We start from the raw sequence: 26,317 nt of genomic DNA on the forward strand, positions 1-26,317 counted from the left end.
TTTCCTCTTGGTGTATGGATTTCCAATTGCTCCAGCACCATTTGTTTAAAGACTATCTTTCCTCCATTGGATTGCTTTTGGATCTTTGTCAAAAATCAGTAGGGCTTATTAGTGTGGGTCTATTTCTTTGTTCTCTATTCTGTTCCATTGTCCTATTTGCCTACCCCTCCACCAATACCATGTTGTCTTTATTATTGCAGCTATATGGTAAGTTTTAATATTGGGTAGAGTGATTCCTCCCAATTTATTTTTTCTTGTCAAGATTGTTTTAGGTATTCCAGGGTCTATTCCTATCCATATCAATTTTAGAGTAAGCTTGTCTGTATCTACATATAAATTTGCGGGAATTTGATAGGAGTCACACTACATCGATATATAAATTCAGGGAGAACTGAAATCCTTATTATGTTGAGTTTTCCAATACATGTATATGGTATATCCCTCCATTTATTTTGATCTTTTTTAAATTTCTGGCAGCAGCATTTTATAATTATCAGTACACAGATCCTGTACATGTTTTGTGAAGTGTATTCCTAAGTATTTCATTTTCTTTGGAGCAATTTCAAATGGTACATTTTTAATGTTGGTTTCCACATGTTAATATAGAGAAATGAGATTGATTATTTATCTAGATCTTGTGGCCTGTGAACTTATACCTTGCTGAACTTACTTATTAGCCCTAGGAGATGTTTTGTAGATTCCTTGGGATTGCCTTTTATTTCTTGATTTTATGCCTGCCAAATTTGTCCATTTCTGATAGAGGGGTGTTGAAGTATCCAACTGTAATAGTGGATTCATCTACTTCTCCTTGCAGTTCTATCAGTTTTTGCCACACATCTACTGTTAGAGAGAGTTAGGTTCATACAAGTTAAGGATCATTGTGTCTTCTTGGAAATTGGACCCTTTTATCATTATGTAATGTCCCTCTTTATCCCGGATACCTTTCCTTACTGTGAAGTCTACTCTGAAATTAATATGTCTACTCCTGCTTTCTTTAGATTAGTATTAGCATGGTACATCTTTCTACACCCACTTACTTAGATTAATCTATATGTGTCTTTATATTTCAAGTGGGTTTTTTGTAGACAACATATAGTTTGGTCTTGTTTTTTGATCCACTCTGACAATCTCTGTCTTTTAATTGGTGCATTTAGACGGTTGATGTTCAAAGTGATTACTGAGATAGTTAGAGTAATAGCTAGCATATTTGTTACTGTTTTCTATTTGTTGCCCTTGTTCTTTGTTTCTATTTTCGTCTTCCACTCTTTTGTGCTCCGTCTTTCTGCCTTTTATGCTATAGCTAAGTCTTATTATTTTATCCACTTTGACAGTCTCAGCCTTTAAGTGTTAGTGGTTGTCTTAGAGTTTGAAATATACACTTACAATTAATCCAAGTACACTTTCAAATAACACTATACACTTCTTAGGTAGTGTGGGTACCTTATATTACCAATTCCTCCCTCTTGTCCCTTATGACGTCCCTTATCACTTCACTTATCCATAAGCTATAATCACCCATTATATTCATTTGGGAAGTTTCTGTTAACATATGTTCAAGCTCACTAATTCTTTTCTCAGCTATATCTAGTCTACTGATGAATCCACGGAAGGTATTCTTCATTTTTGGTACAGTGTTTGTGATTTCTAGCATTTCCTTCTGAGTCTTTCTTAGAGTTTCCATCTCTCTGCTTACGTTACCTATTTGTTTCTGCATTTATCCAATCTTCTATTACAGTCCTTAGGATGTTAATGATCATTATTTTAAATTATCACTGTGATAATTCCAAAATCTCTGCCATATGTGAGTCTGGTTCTGATGCTCGGACTGATTCTTCAGATGGCTTTTTTGTTTTGTTTTGGTTTGGTTTTTGTTTTGTTTTGTTTTGCCTTTTAGCATGCCTTGTAATTTTGTTGTTGTTGTTGAAAGCCAGACATGATGCATCAGGAAAGGAAATGAGATAAACAGCCCTTTAGTGTGAGGTTTTATGTTTATCTGGCTAGGAGTTAGGCTGTGTTTATTGTTTGCTGTAACTATAGGTATGGGAAGCTAAGATTTCTTCTAGTGTCCTTGTCTTTGTCTTCTCTGTTATCTTCGGGTTTCCCTAGAAGCTCTTTCTGAACTTCAGCCTGAGACTTGCAGTTCTTTCAGCTGTAATTCCCTATTATTATACAGAAGCCCTGTTGATATTGTGGAAAGACGTGGAAGAAGGAGAAGCATTATATATTCTTATCAAGGGAGCTTCATCTTTCACTTGTCCTGGGCCCCTGGGCTGTAACATTTGCGAGTGCTTCTCAGCTTTTTTCCTTTCCTTAGGTGAGACAAGAAGGCTAAAGGAGGATGGAGATGGGTATTTCCCTTCTTCCACATTGGTTAGTCTCTGGTAAAATCCATGTGGGTTAGTATCTGGTAAAATAGTTTCTCTTGAGAACAGGTCTTTGTTAATAAGAACAGAATGCCCTGCGCATATTTCAAAATAATTACTTTTCCCCTTCCCCTGCCAAAAGCAAGAGGGGATTTTTCTCCAAGCTTCACCCTGAGAATCTGGTGGTGCTCCTGGAGACTTAACTCAGAAGTATGGGTGTCCCCCTAAGGCTGAGTCCCTAGGAGTTTTTAATCTCTCAAGCTAGTCCATGCTCAGTCTCCAGCAATGTGTTCCTACCAGGCTCCAGCTACAGCTTCTGATCCTGGTAAGGTGCAAGTCTCTGTATTCAATTGTCTCTCCAGTTTAGGTAGCTGTGATTTTCCCTGTGACTTCAATTCGCTGACAGATCTAAGAAGAGTTGTTAATTTTCAGTTTCTTCAGCTTTCTTCTTGTGAGGATGGGAATGACAACTTCCAAGCTCTTTACATGTTGGACCAGAAACTGTAAGTGAATTGTGGGGATTATTTTTAGCCATCCTGCCAATCTCTTTTTTAATTGGTGTATATAGACAATTTACATTTGTTATTTGTTGATATGTTTTGGCTTAACTTGGCCATTTTATTATTTGTTTTCTCTGTTTCTCATTCTGCTTCTTATCTTTTCTTATTTCTCGGTGGCGTATTTGAACATTTTTAAGAATTCTCTCCTGATAAATGTATAGTGTTTTTGAGTACATTTCTTTGTGTAGTTTTCTTAGCAGTGTTCTAGATATACACAAAATACACATATATGTATATGATATAACAATGAACTGGTTTCAACATTTTACCACTGTGAGTTAAGTATAGAAAAATGATTTCCATTTAGGACTCTTTATGCTCACCATTTAAAAAGCGTATTTTTAAAAAGTGTGTCCTCTACTTATGTTAAGAACCAAGCAGCTGGTGTTATAATTTTTGCTTCGGCCTTCAAATATGATTTAAGAAACTCATGAGAAGTAGGATAATCTGTTATATTTACCCCTATATTTACACATTCCAATTTCCTTTCCTTTCTGAAATTCCACGCCTCCTTCTGTTATCACTACGTTTCTGATTAGAGAAGTTACTTCAGCCATTCTTTAATGGGAGTTTTACTAGAAAATAATAATCTTAGTTTTCCTTTGTCCCAGAATGTCTTTATTGACCCTTCATTGCAGAAGGATGTTTCTGTCAGATATAGAACTTGCTGTTGACAATTCTTTTTAATTCAGTGCTTGAAAAATGTTCTGCCACTTACTCCTGATCTCCATATTTTCAGATGAGAAATCTGCTGTCATACCAATTGGTGTTTCCCTATAAGTAATGCAGCATTTCTCTCTGGCTGCTTTCAAGATTTATTTCTTTGTCTTTAGTGTTCAGAAGTTTAATAATGATGTGTCATGGCATGGACTTCTTTGAGTTTATCTTATTTGAGACTTGTTCAGCTTCTTGGACCTATAGGTTTATTTCTTTTTCCATATTTGTATCATTTTTAGCCATTATTCCTTGGAATGATATTTCAGTCCCACTGTCTCTCTCCTCTCCTTTTGGAAGTCTGATGATACAAATGTTCTCTTTTGTTATTGTCCCAGAGGTCCCTGAGACTCTGTTCAATTTTTTTCCAATCTATTCTCTTTGATTTTCAGATTGGGTAAATTCTACTGATTTGTACCCTGGCTCATTTATTCTATCTCTATTTTCTCTACTCTACTATTGAGCTACTGAGTGAGTTTTTCATTTTGATTATTGTGTTTTTAGTTCTGTCCTCACCATTTATTCTTTGTTATAGATTCTTTTTTTTTGGTGAGATTTTTACTTTTTCAAGAAAATTCATAATTGTTCATTAAATCATCTTTGTGATAGCTGCTTTAAAAATTTTGTCAGATAATTCCAACATCTGAGTCCTTTTGATGTTGACATCTATTAATTGTCTTTTCTCATTCATGTTTGATTTTTCTGGTTCTTACTGTGCTGAGTGACTTTTTATTATATCTTCAACATTTTAGAAATTGTATTATGAGACTGTGGATCCTATTTAATCTTTATTTGATCAGGCAGTCCACCTGTTGAGGTGTAGCTCCCACACCAGGTGGAGTGTGTGTTATGTTTCCTGCTGGTTCCTGCCAACACTACCTCGGCAAAAGTGGGGCAATGACTCAAACTGTCTCATTACAGATAGGTGGGGTGGAAGGTCAGCTCTTCCTTCAGTCCTGCTGACCTCTTCCTGGTGAAACTAGGATACTGTCAGGTGGGTATAGAGGCTCAGCTTCCTACTAGGCCCCTTTGACACCATCAGTGAGGGGACAGAAGTGTTGTCTAGACTTGCTTACCACCACATCATTCAGTCCCATTGTTACTGGGTGAGTTTGGAAGTTCAACTTGGCACTGGCCTTGTTGACACCAGAGTAGTTGGAAAGCAGGGTGCTTACTAGGCTTGACTTGCACCATTTATTTAGTCTCATTGATCCCAGAAGAGGTAGAAGCTTAGTTTCCCACTGAGTCCTTTGACATTGAAGAGGGGCTATAGCTCCACCTCCCACTACCTTGTTAAATCTCATTGCTGCTAGGTACAACTGAAGGCTCAGCTCACCTCTGAACCCCACTGAAACTACCCTGTTGGAGGAGTCTGAACACTGCCTGATTCTGCCAGGTGGGGAATGAAAGATCTGCTCCCCACTCAGCCCCACTAATAGTACCTTGGTAGGGGAATCAGAGCACCATCTGCTTCCATCAGGCAGGGGATGGACAATCAACTGCCCACTTGGTCCAATCGTTACTACCTCTACAGGAGAATCAGACAATTGTCTGCTTCAGATCCCCACTTGCTAACACCACCTAGTGGAGAAATCAGAGTGCCACTTATTTGCGCCAAGAGGACTATAACTGAGACATACTTTTCCCCATGTTGTTTCTCTGGTATAGGGTGGGTCTTGCCAAAAAGGTTTTCTGTTCTTAGGCCACACTTTTCCTGGTACTTTGGCTAGAAAGTGGGAATTGGCTTTTCTTGCAACTTTGTTTTGTCTTTGCCTGTTGGTAGTTCTGGGTGGGAGGCTTCTGCCATACCATGTCTTAGCCTGGATGGGAGGGGAGTTTGGGGGAGAATGGATACACGTATATGTATAGCTGATTCGCTTTGTTGTGCACCTGAAAATATTACAACATTGTTAATCGGCTATACCCCAATATAAAATTAAAAGTTTAAAAAAAAAAAAAGAATATCTGGGAGACAACAAGGAAACCCAGGGAACTCATCACTGTGTCTTTCCTCAAGTCAAAAGTTACCTAGACTGGGGCTTCCTTGGTGGTACAGTGGTTAGGAATCCACCTGCCAATGCAGGTTACATGGGTTCGAGCCCTGGTCCAGGAAGATCCCACATGCTGCAAAGCAACTAAGCCCGTGTGCCACAACTATTGAGCCTGCACTCTAGAGCCCACGTGCCACAACTACTGAAGCCTGCGTGCCTAGAGCCCGTGCTCTGCAACAAGAGAAGCCACCACAATGAGAAGCCCGTGCACTGCAATGAAGAGTAGCCCCCGCTCACCACAACTAAAGAATGCCTGCGCACAGCAACAAAGACCCAATGCAGCCAAAATTAAAATAAATTAAAAAAAAATTACCTAGACTGTCAGCCTTCTTTTTACCTTTCAGAGTCTATGATTGTTTGTTATGTTATGTCCAGGATTTTTTAGTTGTAAGAGGGAGAACCTGGAAGGAATGGGGCTAGAACCAGAGGTCTCCCCAAAAGTTATTTAAAGAAGACAATGTTTTCTGTTTGTACCTTACTAGAATTCTTTAAAAATAGGGATTGAATATTTAATTTTAACAAAATTTTTTCCTGTATATATCTGGAGGTTGATTTGTGTTTTGACCTTTAATCTACTAATTAGGGTTAGGATGGACATTTAGGAAAACTTCACATAATGGCCTGAACATTTTTTTTCTATGAAGGAGGAAAGACAGTTTATTGACCACCAATTTTTAAAATTTAATAATAGGCTTTAAAATTCGCCAGTTTTGTGGAGAACCTGAAATGTGTACTAAAGGCTTTGATATTTAATGTTATTAGGATATATAAGTGAAGGCTAGAAGGCACTGAAGAATCTAGTAAACCTAGAGTCTTCCAGTGAAGCTGCAGTCTTCTCAAATACAAGTATGTAAAACTTTACCGGTAACCATTTTAATACTTATATGTGGGATATATTAGTATGAGAGCAGCTGCTCAGCCAAGTGGCTCCCAATATTTTGCTTCAGCTGACATCAACATGCTATTCCTCTATATGTCATCTGACAACTGCTTAAAGCCTTCTTTATTTCTCAATGTTCCAGAAATATTTAAAGATTATGATGAAGGCAATATTTAGTCTTTAATTGGTTCCTAGACAATGGTCACATGTTGAACCATCAAAAGTCCATCCTAGTTTCCTGTATGTACAAAATTACAGGATAGAATTTAATTCTTAGATTTAAATTACTTACCACAGACCAAAATTGATCAGCTAAATACATAGGGCAAAACTATGCCTTTAAAATCATGTATTAAGTAATTAAAATTAAACAGAATGTATAAAAACTTGATTCTTAACATTTCTTTTCAGGGATTTTTCAGAAACAAAAAAGAATGAACTATAGATCCATGTGTCAATATGGATGAATCTCAAAAACATTATACTGAGTAAAAAGAAGCAAGATACAAAAAGTATACATTGCATAATTTCATTTACATGAAATTCTAGAATGCACAAAACTAATAACCTATGATGACAGAAATCAGATCATGGTTGTTGTGGGGGACATTCACTGAGGTGGGGCATAAGGGAACTGTGATGAGAATGTTCTGGGTCTTAGTAATGGTATGGGTTATAAAGTTTATGCATTTGTCAAAACTGAACAGTACACACAGAGTATTTAGCTGTATTTAAATTGTACTTCAAAAAAACTCAAGATCTATATATAAGACTAAAAGACATAGGAAGTGTACTGGCTAAATAAGTTTTCTACTCCCCCAGATTAAATAAAAGCCTTAGCGATGTAGGGCAAAGCAGGGAGGAAAATCTGAAGAGAGGAAACAAGAGAGCCAGGTGTAGTGGAGGAAGGGAGGGCTGCTCTAAAAGTGAGTATGTGAGACGGTATAAAGAATCCTGGGTAAAGACCAAGGAGATGGCAAACCTTTAAGAAAAGTCCTTCAAACTATTAAAAGTGCAATAGCTATTGTTTGCCCAAATTGGAAAGGGCCAGTGAAAACCCAATGAATTTCCAGTGGGGTGGCATCTGAAAGTCCTGGAGAGTTAGAGTAGCTATGAAGGGAAATAGTTAATGAGCCTATGAGAGATCTGCAGGTGTTACTAATGACCACTAAACTAGAGGAATGTACAGCTGAGATCAAGACAGGTATATAGTTTTACTTTAGCAGATGTCAGCATGCCAGGGATAGGCCCAAGGATTAGATAGGAGAAGTCACATTACAGAGGACGTCAGTTTAGGACACAACCAAATCAAACATAACAAGTAGATGCGCCTACTTTATGGAAACTTTTAAATATTTGTTTAAGCTTCCTTCCAGCTTTACATCTACCTTGGGGAAGGGGAGAAGGCAAAACCCATGAATTTCTTTAAGAAAAATGTTAAAGGTGACCAACTTTACCTGGTTGTGACCAAATAAAACTTTCTGAGGCACAGATAATTTTTCTGTCACTAGATAAAATTTTCTGGGCACTTGAGTTACAGATTACATTTAGTTATATAAAAAGTAAATCTTCTCCTTCTGTATGTGCCTGTGTCAAACTTACAGAAAAGTTGCAAAAGTAGTACAGGGAGATTTCTCTTATATGCCTTATCCCTCACCCTGCTTCCCCTAATATTATAACCATAGTTTAATTATCAAGAACAGGAAATCAACATTGATACAATATTATTAACTACACTACACACTTTATTCTAAATTCACCAATTTTTTTCCACTAATGTCTTTTTTCTGTTCCAGGATCCTGTCCAGGATCCCACATTGCCATCACAACTAATTTGCAGTCTGAGAAATATGTACTCATTAGATAACTGCAGACATTCTTCATTTCTCCAACACCTTTAAACTGAATTGAAAATTTGGGTTGGCTGTTATGAACATTTTCACTGATCATTATATGTGTACAAACGCCTCCCCAAAAGTCTATTTGTGATAAATACTGGGGGAGGAGCAGATTGCATGGTGATTTCTTCTATTTTAATGAAACCTTGCATTTGGTTTCATCGTAGCAAACAACTTTCTAGGAGGCTTGCCTTCTACTTCAATGATTTTGCTTACTTTTTCTTGAAAAGTCTTCTATGTATCTCTATAGATGGTTACAAATTTTTCTTGAATGCTGATGCTATGGCAATAAGCTTTTCTTCTGAAACAATCAAACCTTCTTTTGCTCATGATTCTGGTATGTCACTATACTAACTCATTTCTCTTGAACAGCAAAATGTTTTGGCCACATATGTTGCTTAGATCTGAGGCATGAGGATTCACTGCATTTGATCACAAATCTATGCAACCAAAAGTGTTTTGATGTGCTAAATCAGCCCATCCCTATTCAAATTACCACTGATCATATTGGTCCTCCTTCCAAACTATTTGATGGTAGAGCTTAGCTGATGTCAATGTCTGAGGAAGTCATTAGGTACTGGTGAATTTTGGAAACAGGTTTTGACTACACTCATTTGGGAAAAGAAAGATCATTAAAGTAGAACATCAAAGTCAAATTGTCATAAATTTCCTTGCTTGAGAATATTTTTCTAACAGTTTATGGAGAAAGTGACACAAGTTCCACTTACCTTGAACTTTTGATTCTCTCTACCAATCTTAATATATTTCTTCCAGGCCTTGACTGTAGGATAACACGTAAGGTAATGAAAGGTAGCAAAATATGCCACCCCAAAATATGCTGCTTGGTATATTGATTATTTTGAGCTGAAGTCACTTGAAAACAGGAGATAAATCCTCCTAAAGGAATTCAGTTATCATAAATCCCCTCCCTAGGAGTTTCATCAACCAAAGAGGGTTGACTCCTAACACAGGAGAGTCTAGAAGTACACATCACACCCAGACAAACTTTGTCACAAACTGTCATACCTCCCATCTCTTCTTTTAAAGCCCCCATTCATCTTCCCTAAAAATCATTTTATCTCCCCTAAGAGGCCTACTACCCGCCTCCCCTTTCCCTATTAAGGTGGTGTCTAATCCTGAATTCTAAAGCCACCTCTCTAGTTAACCCATCTTTGATTATTGAGGTCTCAGCTAAGAACTCAGAAGGGTAGAGGAAAAATTATTTTGTCTCCCCTACAGTGATAATGGCAGCTATGTTAATCTGCAGAAACTGATTTCTAAGAAGCACAACTAAAGTGTAAGCAAATTATTTAATTCTTTGATCTATTCAAAGTGAATGCAAAATACAATTGTATAAATGGCAGGTATCAGTTGGAGTCATCTGTATCAAATGCATACAGGAAATCTTTGTATCAATGGTTGCTTTAGGTTGCTTCTTTTGTGTGATTTACTAAAACAGGTAAATTAGTATTAACAGAGTTTTCATTTTTACATGGCTGTTGAACCAAACCTCCATAAGATCCCATCAGACCCCAAGTATATTTTTCATACTAAAAATGAGGTACACTCCATGTTAACAGAACACTTCTGATTATACTAACAGTTTTTGAAAAAGACTTAATAGCCTACTATTTTTACATATTTATGTTCTAATGGACCAAGAAAAAATTGAGTAATCAATACAATATTAAAAAGCCATGATACAAGAGAAACTCACTGCATATAGGAAAACAATATCCCTACCCCCAAAGCAAGATCACATTGGGTACCTAATATAATTTCTGAATAGTGTTTTTAAACTAAATGTTGGATTTAGTTATTAATTCCATCATCTTTCTAATCTCCTTCCCAATTAGCTACAACTTCATCTCCCTGTTCAGGTATAAATTTTGCATGCAATCAGTCTTTCTTTTTCCATGAGATTATGCATACCAGAAGTTGTGCCATTAAGGAAATGAGGTTCTATATTTTCTAAGCATGGCACAGCTTTTGTTTTTGTTTTGTTTTGTTTTGTGTTTGTTTGTTTTGGCTGTACCGAGAGGCTTGCGGGATCTTAGTTCCCTGAAGAGGAATGGAACCCATGCCCTCTGCAGTGGAAGCGTGGAGTCCTAACCACTGGACCGCCAGGGAATTCCCCATGGCACAGTATTTTTTTTTGAGAAAAATACATATAATAATTCTATGACCTTTGTTTCCCCCTGCCATGTGAGGATTCTGACAATGCTATGTAGGAACTTCAGGTACCTAGGTTGGGAGGGAGAACACTGAACCACAGTTTACCTTCATCTAGCCTGCAGAAAGGGTATTTCCATAAATGGAAAACAAAGGCAAGGTTTAATTTTTTAAGCCGGTTTTGTTTTATTCAGGTACTCATTAAATATGTTGATAGTGAAGTGGTACTTTAGTAGTGCAAACATTTTTCTCCCTTCCCCTTCCTATCTTTACTCACAATCCTGACAAAAGGAATAGTTTATAGGAGCTGACCTTTTATTTACCTTTCCATAGCCACACAAGAATAACTGAATATTTCATATGTCTCATTTGACAAACATAAATTTACCTAATTAGCTTGTGCTCTACTTTAAACTTTTGTAGAGTAGTATCTAAACCAAACATGTAGACTTAAGATAAAATAACCTAGGAGCTTATATAGAAACAGTATTAAAAAGCAGATATGGGGCTTCCCTGGTGGCGCAGTGGTTGAGAGTCCGCCTGCCGATGCAGGGGACATGGGTCCGTGCCCCGGTCTGGGAAGATCCCACAGGCCGCGGAGCGGCTGGGTCCGTGAGCCATGGCCGCTGAGCCTGCGCGTCCGGAGCCTGTGCTCCGCAACGGGAGAGGCGACAGCAGTGAGAGGCCCGCGTACCCGAAAAAAAAAAAAAAAAAAAAGCAGATAAACATATTCTTTTAAGAAACATAACCAAAGAAATGCAATCAATTAGTGTTAAGGCTTCAAACTAGTCATCTTTGGGATGTTGATATAATTCAAAACATTTTGGGAACTTTTAAAACATTGCTTTCAGTAATTTTATGTGACTGCTTTTAAAAATATCTATTTTATAGCTCTTTTTATTTCTTAACCGAAAACAGTATTAGCTAATTGGAGCATCAAATTTACTGACCAGACATGGCTTCAGATGAATTTTGACTATCAAAGTTATCCTTAAAGATAAAAAGGTTGCCAGTTTTGAAGATATTTAGAAGACTGTGCTACAAATTCTATGCAATTTGAATAATATTACCTTATATTTGTAAGTTTACAGTGATTTTGAATACATTTTTTCATTTGCACTTCATGACAATTCTAAGAATGGGAATTCCCATATTGCAGATGAAAACACTGAGGATTAGTGGGGTTATATGATTTGCCCAGTATTGCAGAGCCTTGAACTTGAAGTTTAGACAGAAGGCCCAACTCTTCTCACTCCTAATTTAGCTCTCTTTCTAAGTACACCATATCACTTTGCAATTCTACATGTTCTGGCAAGTTTATTTTTCTTATAATTTTTTTAAACATCTTTATTGGAGTATAATTGCTTGACAGTGGTGTGTTAGTTTCTGCTTTATAACAAAGTGAATCAGTTATACATATACATATGTTCCCATATCTCTTCCCTCTTGCGTCTCCCTCCCTCCCACCCTCCCTATCCCACCCCTCTAGGTGGTCACAAAGCACCGAGCTGATCTCCCTGTGCTATGCGGCTGCTTCCCACTAGCTATCTATTATACGTTTGGTAGTGTATATGTGTCCATGCCACTCTCTCACTTTGTCACAGCTTACCCTTCCCCCTCCCCATATCCTCAAGTCCATGCTCTAGTAGGTCTGTGTCTTTATTCCCGTCTTACCCCTAGGTTCTTCATGATCTTTTTTTTTTTTCTTAGATTCCATATATGTGTGTTAGCATACGGTATTTGTTTTTCTCTTTCTGACTTACTTCACTCTGTATGACAGACTCTAGGTCCATCCACCTCACTACAAATAACTCAATTTCGTTTCTTTTTATGGCTGAGTAATTTTATATGAAATATATTTTCATATAAGTTGTAATAATATAATTAAGTAGCTGCTCTATAATTTTGATGAGGACACATACTTCAGTGAAAACTAAGGTTTGCTACTGAAAACATCCTTAACTTTGCCTTTTGAAATTACACATTCAGATTAATAACTAAGCATATGTAAATCCTTAAATCATTGTTTCAAAATTTCCGGACATATGGTACCATAAGAGTCATTGCATCAGAACAACCAGTCCTTGACAACAATTTAAAAATCTGGACACATTCAAAGGAAAATAAATAATAATGTACCCTTTTACTGAATGGCCATAATCTGCCATGAAATAAACCACAAAATAAGACTGTTTTCATAGAATATTAAAAGTAGCCACATGCCAATGGACAAAAGCTTGGTAATTATGCCTTCAAACAGGACTTTTGCAGAAAGTTATTTGCTTGGGAAGCAAGAAAATGCTGTCAGATTCTCATTATCAACTGATTCCTGTTTCTTCTATCACATTCCAAATCCCATTAAAATTGGGTTAACATAATTATTTGACATTGGAAACAGTATATCTCTTCTAAGTAGAAAAGATGTGTGGCTTGAAGTCAAGCTTAGAAGTAATATATTGCTCTAAAAATAAGGTTTCTGACTTACAAGACATATGGTGAATCTTCATGAAGTCAGGGAGAGAAGAGGAGTTGTCATGAAATGTGCTCCATTAGAATTGCCAGGGGCACAGACTGTACTTTCCCACTAACAAATGTCCCTTTTTTAATGTGGTTGCCCCTATATTTTCTTATTACATGCACAATCCTTTCACTTTTTCCCTGTGAATATGTGAAATACTTCCTATTTTGAATTCCCAGAATTTATGTTTCTGTTTACTTATTAGAACTCAAAAGGTATATTGTATACCCACTGCATATAAAAATGGAATTAAAAAAAAAACATGCTGGAAAGGAGAAAATAATTCTACCCTTGGGGGTGGAGCCTGCTTGATTTGAGAAAGGCTCCATGGAGGAATTTACATTTCAGTAGGGTCTTGATGGGTGAGAAGGGTACTTGAAGAGCTAACAAGAGAAGTAAGACTTTGTTTTCTGATGTGGCTAATGCAAAGTGTTCTAGGGAATGGATAGAAACAGAGAGGTAAAACTAGGCTGGGGTCAGCCTGTAAATGATTTCAAACACCATGCAAGGGATTTCAGTCATTATGCTCTTGTCAGTCACAGTAGACACTTCTGGTTTTAACTAAAATATTTTTAAATGTTTACTAGAGTAATACACGCACAAGACTTAATAATCTAATGGTATAGAAGGACTTACATGAGCAAACCATAGTCATCTTCCCCACTCTTAAGAACTCCCATTTTAACTCATTTAAGCCGATTGTCACTATTAATAAATTTGTTTAGGACACTATCCATGGACTTTCTGCCAATGCAGAAGAGGACTTACCTAATTCATACCAAATCTACTGCTTCATTAATTCTCCCCAATGTGATTATTTTCAGCTCCTACATTTCTTACCATTGTAACTTTAAGGAATATATTTACTGTTTATTTCCTTTTCATCAACTCTATAAAGTAACTCTTGACTCTTTGCTATGCAAAAGGAGTGTCTCAGCACTTCTATTTTTCCCCCTTAGTTTTCTTCCCTCCTTGAAGTCTACTTTATCTGACATTAATATGGCACTTTTGCTTATTTTTAATTAATATTTGGTCAATATATCTTTTTCCATCCTTTTACTTTCAACTTGCCTATACTGTCATATTTGGAGTTTCTTGTAGACAGCATATAGTTTCATCATGGTTTTTTCCCCACAAATTTTTATTTCTTCAACAGGAGTATATAGAATATTAGGTAGAATAATATGCTTTATGACATTGAGAATCAGGTTGTGATATATTTTATTTTATTGTGCGAATGAGGGTTCAGTGGGAAGGATAATGAATAGGATTTTTTAAAATTGAAGTATAGTTGAATTACAATGTGTTAATTACTGCTGTACAGCAAAGTGACCCACTTATTTATATATATATATATATATATATATATATATATACATCCTTTTTCATTCTTTTCCATTTTGGTTTATCACAGGATATTGAATATAGTTCCCTGTGCTATACCGTAGGACCTTGTTGTTAGCTGCAGCATGTTTTTTTAAATTCACTCTGCTAATCTGTCTTTTAATTGGTGAACTTAGATCCTTTAAGGTAATTTAAGGTAATTATCATTATGGTGGAGCTTAAGTCTGCCATTTTAATTCTTGTTTCCTGTTTGTTCTGTTTTTCACTTCTTTTTTCTTGTTCCTATCTTCCTGTAGGTTACTTGAATATTTTTAGAATTTCATTTTATAGATAGTTTTTGAGTATAACTCATATAGCTTTTTAGTGGTCGTTCTAGGTATTACATTATATATACATAACTTATTACAGTCTAGTGGTATCATCATTTTACCAGTTCAATTGAAGTTTAGAAACCTTACCTTTCTTTATATGATTTTACACTCCCTCATTTGTACTATAATAGTCTTATATATATCCTCTATGCCCTATATCAGACAGTGTTATAATTTTTGCTTCAATCATCAGCCATAATTTAGAAAACCCGAAGGAAAGTCTATATTATACTGTATTTACCCATATTTTTGCATACCATGTTCTTTCTTCCTTCTGGATGTTCTACCGTTCCTTCTTTTATCATTTCCTTTCTGTTTAGAGAACTTCTTTTAGCCATTCTTTTAAGGTAGATCTGCTGGTAAAATTTCTTAGTTTTCTTACATCTAAGAATATCTTGATTTACCCTTCATTCTTAGAGGATATTTTTGCTCAATATAAAATTCTGGGTTGACAGTTCTTTTCTTTCAATGCTTGAAAGATGCTGTGCCACTTCTTTCTGGACTCCATGGTTTTCCTTTTTTATTTTTTTGTAGTATTTTTTTTATTGTGATAAAATACACGTAACATAAAATTTACCATTTTAAGCATTTTTAACTGTAAAATTCAGTGGCATTAAGTACATTCACAATGTTGTATAACCAACACCACTATCCATTTCCAAAACTTACCAACTAAACAATAACTCCCCATTCTCCCCTGCCCCAGCCCCTAGTAATCACTATTCTCCTTTCTGTCTCTGTGAATCTGCATATTCTAGGTACTTCATATAAGTGGAATTATACAATAGTCATCCTTTTGTGTCTGATTTATTTCACTTAGCATAGGGTTTTCAAGGTTCATCCATGTGGTAGCATGTATCAGAACTCCAATCCTTTTTAAGGATAAATAACATTTCATTGTATGCATATACCACATTTGTTTATAAATTCATCTGTTGATCAACATTTGGGGTATTTACACCTTTTAGCTATTGTGAATAATGTTGCTATGAACATTGCTGTACAAGTATCTGATTGAGTCCCTGCTTTCAAATTCATTTGGATATATACCTATAAGTAGAATTGCTAAATCATATGGTGATCCTTTTTAATTTTTTGAGGAACTGCCAAACCATTTTCTACAGTAGCTACACCATTTTACATTCCCAGAAGCAATGTACAAGTGTTCCAATTTGTCCATATCCTCACCAACACTTGTTATTTTCTGGTTTTTTATAGTAGCCAACTAAATGAGTGTTAAGTACTACCTCACTGTAGTTTTCATTTGCATTTCCTTAATGATTAGTGATGGTGAATGTTTTCTTCATGTGCTTTTTGGCCATTTGTATATCTTCTTGGGAGAAATGTCTATTCAAGTCCTTTGCCATTTTTTTAGATGGCTTGCTTATTTTTTTGTTCTTAGGTTGTAGGAGATCTTTAATACTCTGGATGTTAATTCCTGATTGGATATATGATTTGTAAATATTTTCTTCCATTCTGTGGGTTGTCTTTTTACTTTCTTGATAATGTCCTTAAACACACAAAATTTTTAATTTTGACTAAGCTCAATTTAACTATTTTTTCTCTCATTGCCTGGGCATTTTTTGTCATATATAAGAAATCACTGCCAAATTCAATGTCATGGAGATTGTCTCCAGTGTTTTCTTCAAAGAGTTTTATACTTTTAGCTCTTACATTTATGTCTTGGATCCATTTTGAGTTACTTTTTGTATATGGTGTAAGGCAAGGGTCCAAATTCATTTTCTTGCATGTAAATTTGTTTTTGTTTTTTTGCTTTTTTATTTTTTAATGTTTCCATTGGGGAACAAGAACTTGAAGCTTCCTAGTTTGCAATCTTGCTTACATCCTTCTGGATTCCATGGTTTCTGATGAGAAATCAACTGTCGTTCAAATTATTTTTCCCTATAGGTAAGGTCTTGTTTCTGTCTGACTGCTTTCAAGATTTTTGTTTTCTTTTGTTTTGCTTTAGTTTTCAGAAATTTGAGCATGACATGCCTTGGTTTGAATTTGTTTGGATATCTTGTTTGGAATTCATTCAGCCTCTTGAATCTGTAGGTTTATGTCTTTTGCCACTTTGGGGAAGTTTTCAGCCATTATTTCTTTGAGTCCTTTTTCAGTACTGCCCTTTTTCTCCTTTCCTACAGGACTCCAATGACATGAATGTTAGATCTTTTGTTTTTGTGCCACAGGTCCCTGAGGCTCTGTTCTTTTTTTGTTTTGTTTAAGTCTATTTCCTCTTCGTTGTTCAGATTTGGTAATTTCTATTATACTATCTTTCTTTTTATTTTGATTATTATTTTTGCCTGTGTTGGGTCTCTGTTGCTGCATGCAGGCTTTCTCTACTTGTGGTGAGCAGGGGCTACTCTTCATTGTGGTGCGCGGGCTTCTCATTGTGGTGGCTTCTCTTGTTTCGGAGCACAGGCTCTAGGTACAGGGGCTTCAGTAGTTGCGGTGCATGGGCTCAGTAGTTGTGGCTCACGGGCTCTAGAGCACAGGCTCAGTAGTTGTGGCGCACAGGCTTAGTTGCTCTGCAGCATGTGGGATCTTCCCAGATCAGGGACCGAACCCATGTCCCCTGCATTGGCAGGCAGATTCTTAACCACTGCGCCACCAGGGAAGTCCCTATACTATCTTTCAATTCATTGATTCTTTCCTGAGTCACCTCCATTTTGCTGTTTCACCTCTACATTGAATTTTTATTCCAGTTATTGTATTCTTGAGTTCTTAAATTTCATTTGCTTCTTTTTTGTCTTCTATTTCTTTGCTGAGCTTTTCTATTTTTTCATATATTTCAAGTGTGTTTTTAATTGTTTATTGAAGCTTTTTAATGATGGCTGCTTTAAAATCTTTGTCAGATAATTCTCACATTTCCGTTATCTTGTTGTTGCCAGTTATTGATTGTCTTTTTCCATCCATTTGGAGATTTTAATGGGTCTTAGTATGACAGGTGAATTTCAATTGAAATCTGGACATTTTGGGCATTATGTTATGGGCCTCTGGATCTTATATAAACCTTTGTTTTTAGTTGTGACACCACTCCAAAAGAGGAAGCAGGGGTGTGGCCCTCTTTCAGCCAGGTGTCATAAAAGTCCAAGCTCCCCACTCAGCCTTCACTGACACCTGAAAGTGGGGCTTCTCATTACTGTTGGGCCATGGTTGGAGTTCTGACTTTCCTACAGACTTCCACGAATACCTCCCAGGCTGGGAGGGGTAGAAGTGTTTCATTACTTAAGCTCACCACTTGGACTCTGCTGACATCATGGGATGTGAGGTGGTATCATTACTGCTGGGCAGTGATCAAAGTCTTTACTCTCCACAAGGACTCCTCCAACACCACTACAGCAGAGAAGGGGATACTCTGTTACTGCTGGGTGGAAGAAGCAATCCATGTTCCTCTGACACTGGAAGTGGTGTGGGGGAGATCATTACTGCCTGGCAAGGATGGAAGACCCAGTTCCACTTTGGCATTCTCTGAAACCACCATGGCAGGGGTGTTGGAGTGCCTTGCTATACCCTGGCAAATTTAAAGAAGTCTAGGTGCCCTACTTTGCCTTTGCTGGCAAAGGTGGGGGTGGGGTTCAGTTTTCCGTGTGGTGTTTGGCTGGAGTAGAGTGGTTACTGTCTCAATGTTTTCTGCCTTCCTAGGCTGCCCCTTTCCTGGTCATTTAACTAGAGAACTCAGGCTTTTCTTGGGACTCTTTTGTCTGTGCCTTTGGTGTTTCCAGGTTGCTAGCTTCTTCAGCTCTAAGTCTGAGATGAACAAAAAATAAACAACCTGGGGAACTCACCACTGAGTCATTCCTTGGGTCTGAGTTCCCTTGCTTGTCTTCTTTCTTCTCCTTACCTTTCAAAGTCTTCTTATGTTTGTTTTATATATACTGTCCAGGGTTTTTAGTTGTATTTAGTGGGAGGACTAGGGAAATGTACCTCTCCTTGGTCTTTCTGTAAGTGGAAGCGCCCCTCCTTAAATTATAAACATAAATCAGATCATGTTTCTGACCTGCTTACAAGTCTTAAAGGTTTTTCACTGCACTCCAAGCTAGTTACCACATGGACTTAGAAGACCGTTTTTTCCAACTCCAGCCTATTTCTCTAGCCTCTTTCATGCCCTCGCCCATTCACTATGATTCATGCTGACTTCCTTTCTGTTCCTCAATCACATCAAACTCTTTATTGCCCCAGGGACTTTACAAATGCTTTTACTTCTCCCTTGAATGAGTTATTTCTGATCTTGGCCTGCCTGTATTTTTTGTATATCTCAACACTGTGCCTAAAAGTCACCTACTCAGGGAAGTCTTCTCTGATCACTGTAAGGAGTTTCCTCTCTCCCTTGCTGCAGTTGTTCTCTATCACTACACTTTGTACATTTCATGCCAGTATTTTTCATGATTTGCATTTATATATACATATTTTGTTTGCTTACTAGTGTATTGTATGTTTTCCACTAGATTGTAAACTTCACAGGCTCAGTAGCCATATTCATTATATTTACTAGTTTATCCATGGTGCTTAGCCAAGTCCCTGGTACACAGTAACCATTTAATAAATGTCTGCTGAATGAATGAATGGAGACAAAACATTATACAATGTACAAATTACATTGCCATTTTATAATCTAGAAATATGCTTATTTATTTGGTATGCATTCATATTTTCATATTGTGAAATACACCAAAAATACTTTTGTTTGTCTCTGTCATTTTGCTTGCTACCTTATGTCAAAACTATCTATTTGTATGCTTTGTTTATAGGATTCACGGACAGCTACCATGTTTTACTCATTTTTGTATCTATATTCCTTAGCACATGGCCTATACCGAGTAGATGCTCATGATGAAAAATCAATAAATGATAGCTTCTGCAATGTGCTACAAAGTACTTGAAATAGTTCCTAAGAGACACTAAACAAACCAAAATATTTTCATTACTTAGATGACCCAAATAACTAAGTTTCCTTTCAAAATCAAGAAAATATCAAAAGCAGTGACAAACTTACATGCCTCTCTCTCTTTCTGGATACAGTTCTTGGTCAGTGGGAATAAATGATTTTTTCCACTTGGTATGAGCATCCTTAATTTTCCAATCTTCCTAGAAGTAAATAAGACCCATTTGAGAAAAAATGACAATATCTATGGAGAAAGAAAGAAATCTTCTTTTCCCACTCCCCATCTTTATTCCTCTGTAGTCTGTCAATTATTAGCCAAGGATCAAACAATTTGTCTCCTACCTTAAGTACTTTTTATGTTTAAAATTTTTGATTTATAGATCTGTATTAATTTATAAATAGAACCTCTGAACTTATCTAGCACCAATTTTGCCAGTTCACATTTGCAACTACAAATAAGACTGCTAAATGTTCAGATGAAAATGGACCTAACATCTTGAATGTGAGGGAATTCCCTAAGAGCTAGATGTTTTGTAAATAAATAATGTTAAAGCTCAGAAGAAAGGGTTTAGATCAGGGTTTTGTTTTTATCCTGCAATATTAACACAGGGTTTTTCTTTCATTAGTTATGGGGTTATTTTAGGGAGCCCCAGTGATTGAAGCAAATGCAGTCTTTTCAAATTTGAAATCCAGCTCCTGCTGCTGCTGTTGCTGCTGATTTACTAGGCCAGGGCTGGACTGCCCTAGTTTATCCAGGCAGAGGTTTAGCAGAACTCACTCTTTTTGGGAGTATTTATGGACTTCCGAGATCAGATCTGTGCCAAGTGGTCAAGCAGTACCTAAGCAGCAGCATGGTGGCAGCTGCTAGATTAGTTTATCACACCTCCATAGATTCAGGCTGTAAGGCAAAAACGACCCCAAATGAATTTGGAAAGTTTATTATTTACACAGACAGCAACACAATATCAGCATGGTGTCAACTCCCCATGTCCCTAGTCCCACAGGATGATACCAAACTGGAGGGGCCAGATGACAGATGATACAATTGGTGGGTCACTCTGTCATTGAGGAGCCAACTCTAAACTATAGGTGAACGGTTCTTTAGTCTGAAGCTGTACCTGAAGCTGCTGTGAGATGGCAAGTCCCACGCCTCACTGGAACCAGGGTGGCAGATAAGAAATGGACTTGGGATAGCTCCTCACAGGATCATCTTGCCATGTTCCAGGAAAGATCACAGGGCATTATGCCATGACATGTGTCAGACTGTGGTTGAGCCTTGCATACACAGCCTATGCAGAGATGTGCAAGATGACCAGAGTGCCATGGTAAAGCTGTTCTCCTATAATCTGATGAGGAGGTGAGGATTTCAAAGTCAGCCTAGTTAAAAGGGCCATCATTCTATAAGTGGTGAAAGTATAATCAGATAAGGGTAGGGATCATCAATAGCTCCTGGGATTTCATCAGAAAATCGTATTGCAAGTGGTAGTGGTAAACTGAAGAATTGTTACCATTCATCATGGAGCCATCTGAATAAGATATACACCTAGGTGGGTTATGAGGAAGAAGGAAAACCAACTTGTGAAAAAGTTGATGGCGTATATACCAAGCCTTCCCATTTTGACATCCAGTTCTTCCACAGATATCGATAAGGCCACGAGCAATACCTAAACTGACAAAAACACCAGATTTTTCTTCTCAGTTCTTACTGGAACATCATTTTTGCATTTCACACAATTTTGCACTCTTTTCTATCTGAAACTCTTTTTTCATTGGGTTTCCATGACATTGCATTCTCTTGGTTCTCCTTACAATTTTTTTATTTTCTCTTTCTCTTCTGTGGGCTTCCTCCATGGGCATCTCACGCTCTCCTGGTCCTCATTCATATTCTTGTTTTAGTAGTGACTTTCAAGTCTGTATCTTCAGCCCTTATATGTGAATGCAGAAACTGCCTACTGGAAAACCCTTCTCAGCTGTCCCATGGGTATCTCATGTTTAGAGTGTCCACAACAGAATATCTCAGATCACTTCCCTCTTCCAAATCCACTTTTATTTTTTATTTTAGATGGAGAAGAAATAATTTACCCATTCACTAAAGCTAGAATCATGCAAATCATTCTTGATATTGCTCTTTTCCTAACCTTTCATATCTAATCAGTCACCAAGTTCTCCTGAATATTTATTAAATTCATCCCCTTCTCTCCATCCTCACCTTCACTGATCTATTTCTGACCCAAGACATCTCTTCATTGGTCTATTGCCACATCCTTCAAACTGACTTCTCCCTCCATCCTGTCCCTCTCAAATCTGTGCTCTCCATGGCTGCCAGCCAATATAAAACATAAATATATAAATATGACCAAGTCACTTTATTGCTTAAAATCCTTATATGGCTCTATCTTTTTAGGTTACTTTTTAGTTTGAATTTTTCCCCCTGATCTGGCTATTGCCCACCCCTCCCACCTCATCTCCCATTACCTCTTGCTTTGCTTTTCAACTCTAGCCATCCAGGCACCTCTACATAGTGCTCTATAACTGCTCACACATATAGTCTTCCTCCTAGTTGTTAGGTACCCTTCTGTGCATAGTACAGGGCACATCTATCATTGCACTTATCACGTTATCCTATTACATTAATTGTGATTGTTTCTGTTTCCCCTACCAGTCTATGAGCATCTTGGTCATCTTTGCATTCACAAAATCAAGCTCATTTTTCTGATTAAAGGATACAACTTGGGCCACCACATTGGTAGTGTTCAAAAAATGTTTATTTAACAGTAAGTTTATATGCTTTTCATTAATGGCTGCTAAATGCACCAGAAACTTCCCTGATGGGCTAGGGCTAGTTAAGAAAACTAGGTTTCCTAATCTTAGGTGGGCTCTGGGATTTTTATTAGATTGTGATTAATAAAAATCTAACAGCAGGGAATACCTGGAAAGAGCCCTAAAAAAAACCCCTATTGGGATAACTTCAACTCCAGCCAATTTTTCTTCTCTCAGAGATGACTGCTATGAATCTTGGTCTGGAAAGGACATGGCTTGATTTAATACAATTTACCCTTGAGGCAGAACAGCAAAGAAAGGATTCTACTAATTTAATTATAGTCTCAGGGTGCTTCTCCCTGATAATCTAAAGGGAGGTTTGGCCCAGAGAAGCACACTTGAAGGCCCATTTATAGTTAAAGATCTCTTCCTACTTGCTTCTCTGACTATTGGAGGCATAGACAGATTGCTATGAGGCTTTAGTTCTTTACTCATAGCTATTAGTTGAATTATACTACAAGAAAATAAAAACATTGTTCCAGAAATTTTGCTTAACTTTCTCTGGAGCAAGTTTTATATATTGTTCCTAAGAATAACTTGTATCTTGTTTAATCACTACTAGTCTCATCAGAATTGCCTAGCTAATTTTTCTGATCAAGGTATACAACTGGGCCAGCACAGAACACGTGCTTTTAGAATTATAGGAAAGGATTGGGCAAAACTAAGTGGAAAAAAGAGGGCTCCCATCCCTTCCTCTCTTTTAGGACAGGGACGACCCACACAGCTGTTCTGTGTTGTCACTTCTCACTAATCATTCAAAAATGAAAGATAAAAGAGAAAAAAATTCCTGATAATATATTAATCATTAAAAAAGCAAGAAATCTAAACATTAAACAGAGAGCTATAGAAAAAACACAATCTAAGCAAACTGGGAAAACCACCAGAAAGGGCTCTGCAAGACATTTTGTCTAAATGTTAAATAACTAAAAAACATTAAAATATGTCTTGCCTGGCAAGTCTGAGGTCTGATGCTGAGCAAGCTTCTTAGCAGAAGAATAGGAAGTGAAGATTAAGGCCCCTATAAAAATAACCTAGGTTAGAAATGTGGAGGTTAGAAATCTTTAACTTGCAGCTCCAGAAGAAACATTCACATTATTTACTCCTGTCTTTGGCCCCAAAGAGAAAAAGGCTTTAGGCTCCTCCCCCATCTGCCCTCATCCCTAAGAGTCAGATCCATTGAGCACCTAGATTCTAGTCAGAGAACCTTTGTAAATTTCATATCTGAAGTACTTAGGCTCATTACATATACAAAATCTTAACTGAAAATATTTTGGTCAAGAGATTTTAATTTTTTATTGAACTCTAGAGAGTCTAAAAGACAAAAAAGACAAAACTGTAACAACTGGATTAAACGATGATTTAAAGTGGTTTATTTTTTTTAATTAATTAATTAATTATTTGGCTGCGTTGGGTCTTCATTGCTGCGGGTGGGCTTTCTCTAGTTGCGGCAAGCGTGGACTACTCTTTGTTGCGGTGCGCGGGCTTCTCATTGCAGTGGCTTCTCTTGCTATGGAGCACGGGCTCTAGGCACGTGGGCTTCAGTAGTTGTGGCATGCAGGCTCAGTAGTTGTGGCTCGTTAAAGTGGTTTATTTTGATATGGTTGCAAACATCTCACGAGTTCTATGTCTCCAATTAATCGGTTTAATATTTCTCCTTTGCCTGCTTCCAAAAAGAATCCAAGTCTCCTTCCAAAGAATCAGTTTGGCTTTTATATCTAGACTGTTGAAGTATGTGTCACATATCATTTAGTGCAATGTTTTGATATGTAGTTTATGATAACATACCTTTTCCCCTAATCTTTGAGATTTGTTCATTAAGAGAAGGCAAAACTAAGAGGTTGAAGTTTGTATGTAATAACGCTATACTAACAAAAATGGGGCAAGACATTAACACTGTGAATAATAGGCAAAAAAATATAAAAGCTAGTTTATTTGAAAAGTTGCGGAAAGAAAAATGCAGGATTTAGCTGAGGCATTTGGAGTTAAGAATAAAAGAGTGAACGCAAAGATGATTTAATCATTTTATTTTTCTTCTCCCCAAATCAAGACTATCTGAGTGAAGTCAGCTGTGTTCTTAACAAACTAAGTGAAATAATTAATGCCTATTATGCTGTCAAAATCTAAGGCAAATTTTTGATGTTTTGTAGGGGAAACCTCAGGAAGGACGACTTGGGAAAAATACCTAAGGCCTTGGTGAACGCTATTAGACAGTATAACCCCACACTCACATTTTGGCTAAGTCATTCCTAGTTTTTACAATTACTTTTCTAATAGTTATCTCAGGTGATTATATTAAATAAATTCCTTACTGTAACATATATAGGAGGAGAACATGTACAACTTAATTCTGTGACGTAATTCTCAAAATCCTCTTTCTCTAGGACCTTTTATTCCATCTTCTTTGGTACTGGTTTTTCATGAAATACGTATCTTTTATTTTTACTGCATCCTGGTGTTCGGCATTTGTTTTGATACTCCATTCATTATGCAAACAATATCTCACTTTAAGCTTGCTTACAATATGATGTAGTCTGGTTGCTTGTCATACAAGCACAGTCAGGATATACTGTTTGGTGTTTCAGCCAAATTTCTTCATTTCCTATATTCTCACAGTTGGTACCGCGCAGAAACACTCACGGTGACTCTTAGCCTCCTTTGTAGTTAACTTTCTGATGAGACATATTCAGTTAACATTCAATAGACCTTCCCCTTCCAAAGTACTGTTCAGTTTGGAACACTGATACAAACCGTTTTACTAGTTTTAAAAGTCATATTCTGGAATCACCTTAACTTGGTACTACAATCATGCGTCATGAGCTCAGACAAATTACTTAACATCTGTAAGCTTTATTCATTAATTTATTCAACATTTATTGAACTATGTGTAATAGGCTCTGGGGATAGGAAGTAAATGTGATAGCCAAGAGTTTCTCATCTGTAAAACGTGGCTAATGATAGAGCTGTTTTGAGGATAAAATATATGTAAAGTACTTAGCACAGTGCTCAGTAAATGTCCATTGTTATTATTAGCAGTATTATTTTCATCAAATTACTTTTAACATCTCCCTGTGACTGTAACCTCTAATGATTCACAATGCATCCATTCCATTCCGTTTCTGAACATAAAGCTACTCCATAAAGTACTGATGCTGGAAATGACCTTTTCTAGAAATATTGATGCAACGTTCCGAGAACACTGGAATGTAGGCACTCTAAAATACAATACCTTTCACACCTGGTCAGCCAAGAAAAAAACTGTAAATCACAACCACGGTCTGGATTATGAAAGGAAAGTGCTATACCTGTACCGTCTGAGTGTAGACTTGTCTAGATAATCTACATTTCTTTCCAAATTCTCTCATATACTTTTTTTTTTTTTTTTGTGGTACGTGGGCCTCTCACTGTTTTGGCCTCTCCCGTTGCAGAGCACAGGCTGCGGACGCGCAGGCTCAGTGGCCATGGCTCACGGGCCCAGTCACTCCGTAGCATGTGGGATCCTCCCGGACCGGGGCACGAACCCGTGTCCCCTGAATCGGCAGGCGGACTCTCAACCACTGCGCCACCAGGGAAGCCCTCTCATATACTTTTAAGTTTGTATTATTAGAAAAATAAATAACAAGCCTACAGACAGGCCATCTTAAGTTTTACTTGTTGTGTATCACTAGCCTGAAATGATCAAAAATATTTTTACTGTGGTTTCAGCTCTTTGTGGCGGGGGAGGGGGCAGGTGGGGGTGATGTC

General features: G+C 37.2%; 1 protein-coding gene across 1 annotated transcript in view; it reads right to left on the reverse strand.

The window, feature by feature from the left end:
* Positions 1 to 26,317, reverse strand: part of LOC125963102 (translation initiation factor IF-2) — a 181,656-nt gene that overhangs the window by 153,953 nt on the left and 1,386 nt on the right. The window contains exon 3 of the mRNA XM_049704944.1: positions 19,868 to 19,959. Coding sequence (XP_049560901.1) covers positions 19,868 to 19,959 — 92 coding nt within the window. The remainder of the gene's footprint in view (positions 1 to 19,867; positions 19,960 to 26,317) is intronic.

This window comes from Orcinus orca, chromosome X (assembly GCF_937001465.1).
Source record: "Orcinus orca chromosome X, mOrcOrc1.1, whole genome shotgun sequence".
Classification (NCBI taxonomy): domain Eukaryota; kingdom Metazoa; phylum Chordata; class Mammalia; order Artiodactyla; family Delphinidae; genus Orcinus; species Orcinus orca.